The sequence below is a fragment of the Syzygium oleosum genome, unplaced genomic scaffold (genome assembly GCF_021117445.2).
Source record: "Syzygium oleosum isolate NSW1041296 unplaced genomic scaffold, Sole_v2.1 Sole_v2.17, whole genome shotgun sequence".
Classification (NCBI taxonomy): domain Eukaryota; kingdom Viridiplantae; phylum Streptophyta; class Magnoliopsida; order Myrtales; family Myrtaceae; genus Syzygium; species Syzygium oleosum.
This window is the reverse complement of record NW_026607501.1, coordinates 6,977,524-6,983,799: the sequence shown is the minus strand read 5'-3', so window position 1 is coordinate 6,983,799 and position 6,276 is coordinate 6,977,524. Positions and strand designations below refer to the sequence as shown.

At 43.4% G+C, this 6,276-nt stretch overlaps 1 protein-coding gene across 1 annotated transcript; it reads left to right on the top strand.

Moving 5' to 3' along the window:
- The first annotated feature begins 404 nt into the window (after positions 1-404).
- LOC115678918 (uncharacterized) lies at positions 405-4,102 on the top strand. The gene is made up of 2 exons (XM_030602423.2): positions 405-1,367; positions 3,272-4,102. The coding sequence occupies exons 1-2, from the start codon at positions 763-765 to the stop codon at positions 3,714-3,716; spliced, it is 1,050 nt and encodes a 349-aa protein (XP_030458283.2). The 5' UTR covers positions 405-762; the 3' UTR covers positions 3,717-4,102.
- Positions 4,103-6,276: the final 2,174 nt, after the last annotated feature.

The following is a 6,276-nucleotide window of genomic DNA, read 5'->3' as shown; positions in this document are numbered from 1 at the left end:
GAAGAAAAAAAAAGAGGAGATATGGCCGGTTCCTGGACCCACTCGAGGATCGGAACCGGATCGGTCCTGGATGGGTCCAGGACCAAGTGGGCATGTTCCAGATTTCGTAGATTGAAAGCCAACCCTTTCAGATCAGGATCGGGAACCGGCCCACCCTGGAACCGATCGCCCCTAACTTCTATCGTTTAAAATGCACTTCAGGAAATCAACGGATGATAATGAAAGGGGGCGTGGTTTGCATAAAAACCGGTTCGAATCCGGTTCTTACAGATCGGACCGGTCCACGTCTCGCTTGCTTGCCGCCACGTTCTACCAATCCGCGTCACGCAGTCAGGTTCCCTTCCTTGGGGGCCCCACTAGATATTTCTCCTCCCCATCCCGCCCCTTCTCTCTCTAAAAACTCCGTCCGTAACCGTCGGATCCCCTCGCCCCATAATTTCTGTTCCTCATCCAACGGTCGTCGGCCCTTCTTCTACCTCTCCTCCGGCAGCCACCCGCACAGACGAGGCTCCCATTAAAGAGCAAACCCTAAACCATCATCCGCCATGTCCGATCTTCCATCTCTCTTCGGCCACCGCTCGCGACGATTCCCGACCGGCGAAACTCTTGCGCGCGCGCGCGCCCCCGCATGATTCGGTAGTTGTCCGCAGACGGTTCGCGCGAAGGAATCCGGAAGGACGAGGTACAGCTGAGGACAGAGATTTGGTTAGAGAGAGAGAGAGAGAGAGAGGGGGAGGGAGGGGGGGAAGGGGAAGTGTGAGCATGGGGGTGGATTACTACAACATACTGAAGGTGAACAGGAACGCGAGCGACGACGATCTGAAGAAGGCCTACAAGAGGCTGGCGATGATATGGCACCCGGACAAGAACCCCACGAGCAAGCGGAGTGAGGCGGAGGCCAAGTTCAAGCAGATCTCCGAGGCCTACGACGTCCTCAGCGACTCCCAGAAGCGCCAGATCTACGACCTCTACGGCGAGGAAGCCCTGAAGTCCGACCAATTCCCGCCCCGGGGCGGGGGCGGCGGCGGCGGCGGCCCGCCTTTCACCTCCCGGCAGAATCAAAGCAGCCATCATCAGTTCAATGGGAATGGGGCTTCGTTTAGGTTCAACCCGCGGGATGCGGAGGATATATATGCGGAGTTCTTTGGATCGGAGAGCAGCGGAGGGGGCGGGAGAGGTAGGAGGGGGTATGGAGATGGGATGTTCAGGACTTCGAATGGCGGGGCGAGCGCAAGTAACAGCAGCGGCGGCGGGGAGTTGAGGAAGGAAGCGCCGGTGGAGAACACGTTGCCGTGTAGCCTGGAGGAGCTCTATAAAGGAGCCAAAAAGAAGATGAAGATTTCAAGGACGATTTCCGATGGGATCGGGTATGATATGCGATGTTCTGATTCGTATTCGTACTGTGTTTGGTGGTGTTGCAGTTTGTTTCTGTAATGGCATTTTGGCCTGGTACTTGGGAGCTAGGACTTTTTTGGCATTACATTGGAATCATGAGCCCAAATTGTGGAGATGTTGGAATTTCTAAAGGAAGTGTAGGAAGTTTATCTTTGATATGGTCTTGAAATTTTCATGCAGCAATTAGCACAGGGTGCAATGAAGTCGGGCCTCTTAATGTTGTGATTGCTTTGGGAGTTTAGATTCTTATTGTTGGAGGGATAATTTTTACATAGAAGTTTGTTTCATTGCAGATGCATTAGTAATTTGGTGTTAGGTTTACTAGTGATCTTTTTGATGGTCGAAGGATCGTGAAGCTTGTTTTACTAAAGGTTCTTCATCTTAAAACTGATATGATTAAATGGATTTAGATTGACAAATACTCAATATTGGCCTGTTAAGTGTTAACCTCAGATCATGGGTGAGAGTTTGATTGCAATTGGTGGAAGTGAAATCCTCTTGGAGTGCATAGATTGTAGAATATAGGTACTAGTGTGCTGGTGAAGAGGAAGACTCTGAACCTTATGCTGGTTATTGAATGGGTTTTTAATTCAATCCGCTTAATGGGGTTATGATTTGAGGCTTGTTTACCATGCGCGGTAGGATGTGATGGAAGGTGTCCGATTTGTTTGGTATTACATACAATGCCTCCTAGGGAGATGTTTGACGTTTTATGCTGGCAGTAGTCGTATGAGTGGGAGGAAAATTGGATTTAATGGGGATGCTGGCAGTTGAATAACTGTCATCAACAATTTGCTTAGATTCCTTGATACCATATCGATAATGTGCTTTGATTGCTTCACTGACAAGTTAAGACCAGGAAGAATTGCATGTTTAACTGCTTGCTGTGTAAACGAGAGTGGGAAAGCTTCTTAGCTTTACTTGTCTACACCGGACAGTATTCTTGGATGGTGAAGGTTTAGTGAGTAATTGGTTAACAGTTTATCAGCCATTATATTGCTTTCCGATGTGGCTATATTTCATGCAGCAGCCTCTTCAGCTATGACTGAAGGATTTGAGAGTTTCCTTTTGCTTCTAAGAACAACATCTGGAGATAAAATAAAGTTCATTTATCAAGTAGCTAATAGATTTTTTTTCGACCAAAAAAAAAAAGTAGCTTATAGATTTGCGCCAGGTTCCCCTTCTTTCTTTTCATCATTTCCTGTACGGAGCACAGTGAAAACCTCTGAATTTTTCTTAGCTAGCTTCTTAATGTGCTGGAAAGGCCCTGGAATGAGGTTGTCACTTGGCATGTGTTTCAAAGTTGGTCGGCTTTGAATCTTTGTGTTCTCAAGTTAGCCTTGCTACTCTTCCCTGTTGCTGATTTACCCTCCCATCACTAGTCATTTTGGAATTGCAAGATTAAATATTGGGGAAGATCGTTTCTTGAGTATAGGTGAATTATTTTTCCAGTGACAGCTTTTCAGAGTAGAAAAGTCAGATAGGCTTAGATGATATGTGATAGGTAGGCTTAATCATGAGGCCCTTTTCTAATTATTGACCCATTGTTCTTCGGCAAAGTTGGAACTGAATGCAAGAAATGATGAATGACAGATTGGAGACTGTTCCATTTTCTTTCTACATCTTTTCTGTCTGTTCACTGTTTCTCTCCTGGCTATTAAGATGATAGAATTGTTTTATGAATATCTGTTGAGAACATCTTGTTTTTGGGCTGGACTACACTATGGATATGAGAATGTATCTCGACTCTGCTAAATTGAGAGAATAAGCGAATATGCAAGCCTGGCACACAGCCCAGTGCCCCATTTTCCATTCTTGTCCTGTTCTCTGTTTTGTCTGATCTGATCTTTTTTCTTTCATCTTGCATTCCTTTCAGTAAATCTCGCACTGTGGAGGAGATATTAACCATTGAGATTAGACCTGGTTGGAAGAAAGGCACAAAGATCACTTTCCCTGAGAAGGGCAATCAGGAGCCTGGCGTCATCCCTGCAGATCTTATATTCGTGGTGGATGAGAAGCCGCATGCAGTTTACAAGAGAGATGGTAATGACCTGGCGGTCAACCAGGAAATAACACTACTGGAGGCGCTTACTGGTAAGAACCTTGAATTGACGACCCTGGATGGTAGAAATCTCGTGATCCCACTCACCGATATCATCAAACCCGGTTTTGAGATGGTCGTTCCCGGTGAAGGGATGCCTATCTCTAGAGAACACGGGAGAAAGGGAAATTTGAGAATTAAATTTGATGTCAAATATCCTTCAAGACTAACTGCAGAACAGAAATCTGATATAAGAAGGGTTTTGGGTGGTATTTTGTGATAAATTGTCTTGACTGACAATAGTAAGACAATTTATCACAGATTATTACCAGGGAGCATTCTACAGTTATTATGGGATGTACAGATATATCTCTAGAATATTGGGAAAATGTGAATAGTAGGTAGTCTTGAGGGGCTCGGGATGTGGACCGAGCATGGTTCACTATTTTTTGTTTTTTGGCAGTTTTGTATCTGGATTGGACATATAGTCCAGGACAGAAAATGGCTATATGGTGTAATGAAAAGTTTTAACTAAAAGGATTATAGCTGAAGTTCAGTCGAACTTTTCACAATTGCCATGTAATATCGGTCTTTGCTCTTAAAATGTCCATTTGTGACTTATCATCGTTTGCAGTTTGGACAAGAATGATGAATTGGATTTGATTATTCTGCAGCATCAGTCCAGTACATTGATCTGATTTTTCAGCATCATATATCCAACAGTTTGTCCTCCTTTCTGATTCTACTTGTTTGTTTCACTTGTATCAACCTGCTGTGTCGTGAAGTTTGAATCATCATAGAATAGAAATCTAGACACGAATAGCTCCTTCAGTGCTCTATGGGTCTTGACTAGCCCCATCAAATGAGTGGATCAGATCGGGTTTGGGTCGGGTCGAAAATGGTCCGACCCAAATAGATCTATTTAACCCGTTTTGACCTGTTTTCATGCAATGAAAATCTAGGAACTCATATCCAACCCATATTGCGAAAACACTTTAATATTTTACTCAATCTAAGAAAATTTATTCCCAAACTGAGTTGAGAGTGCGTGGTGAATTAGTGCGAAATTAAGTGAAGGCAAGAGAGAATGAAAAGAGAGTTGTAGAGGTTGATCAGGTTTGAGTAAGTTATGAACTTATATATGACCCAATTGCTAAATATAATTAATTCATATAGCAACTCAGTCCATCATATATGGATTAAGAATGGGTCTATGACCCATTATGACAAATTAGTCTCGACTCTTGAGCTGGGTTAAAATCAGACTTGATCATTTTTGGTTGAGTTTAGTACAGGCGAGACAATTTAGAAATTATCGATAGGCCCATGCCCAGCTCTTTCGTTCAGTCAGATTTTTTGGGTCTGTTTCGAACAGCAAACCGAGTCGGGAATAAGATAATGATGTCCGATTAGCAAGCCCCATTAGTTAGCCCGGCCCAGGCGGGCCCATTATCGATCCCGTTCCTCTGGTGACACCTGGAGCGTGCCACAAATAGCTCATTTTCCTTATCCTGGAGAAAAGACCAGGGAGGGCCTAAAACCTCAAGAATCATCACCAGAAGACGAGAGATATAGCAGAGGAAACCTAGGGCAGCACGACTCCATTGAGATTGAGAGCCAATGACATGCTCTTTTTTTCATGTGCTTTTGCTTTCGGATGGCTTTATATCACCACACCACCTCATTCAACTCCAATTGGAGAAGAAGCCAAGGAGGTCGGCTCCTTTTTACATTATCTTTGGCTTTGAAAAGACGAGGCAAAGCAAGGGTTGATTGATGGGTGCACGAGATCAAATGCATCTTTGGGGTCGAGATCAGCAAAAATGATTAGACTCCACTTGCATTGTCATGGACATAAAGTGCCAAAGAGACTAAAGCCCAATGACCAATCAACCGCCCACTATCCCCAATAATTCCTGCCTTTCTCCCTTCTCTTTTGCACTGTGTAGGCCCGATCACAGTCCCATTCATTCGAACTTCTGATCCATCATTTTTGTAATCGTGATGCTAACGAACACTAAGTAAAATAAAGCAAAGCTAATGGGTCGTCATTGACGTCGTCGCGGTAGCTTTTCGTGCATGGCTATCCATGCCGTGCTCGTGCTTTGGCTCCGAGTTGATTCATGCTTTCGACGTTGCACATCTTGTAAAGTTTGAAGTGCCGGACGGAAAACTTGTCAGGAGGAGATCACCGATGTCGTGTTCGCGTTGATTCAAGCTCTTTTTTTCTTTTTTTAAAGATGGGTAGTTTGGTATTGGCTAGGTCAGTTGTTTACTCGATCGGCTTAACCTCAATCTGACGACTTTTGACTAACATATGCCAACCCTTGACACAAAATTCGAACACCATTTTGAAGGGTTTCGTGTGCAATGCGGAGACGGCTTGTCTTTTGGAACACGAAAACATAGTCTTTCCATTCAGAAGAAAGACGTGCACAGGTAAGTTCCATTTGTTTAGTAGACAATAAATAATTTGAAAAATATTTTTCTTAAAATGATCCATTATATCGCTTACAAAAATGAATAAACGAAAAATATTCATCATCCACGAAAATGTTCGGATATAAATTGTTATCGGTAATGAAAACATTTTCCATCAATTAATTATTTTAATCAATATAAGCGATCATTTTTAGTAAAATATTTTCAAATTCTTTATTTTCCGTGAAATATACGAAGCCTAAGTGAAGTGGTTCCATCACACATGACTAGTTCGCATGGAGGCTTCATGTCGCTAATCAAAGCCAAAAAAAAATGTAAAGTGACTACTCACCTTTGTGTCTGTTTATCCTTCGTTGGAATACTAAATTTTTAATTTATGCTCATTAAATTGCCCGAAC

Bases quoted from the DNA above. Each gene is read 5' to 3' on its own strand.
- LOC115678918 (XM_030602423.2), top strand. From the start codon at position 763: ATGGGGGTGGATTACTACAACATACTGAAGGTGAACAGGAACGCGAGC. The intron at 1,368-3,271 runs GTATGATATGCG...CATTCCTTTCAG, and splicing joins ACGATTTCCGATGGGATCGG to TAAATCTCGCACTGTGGAGG.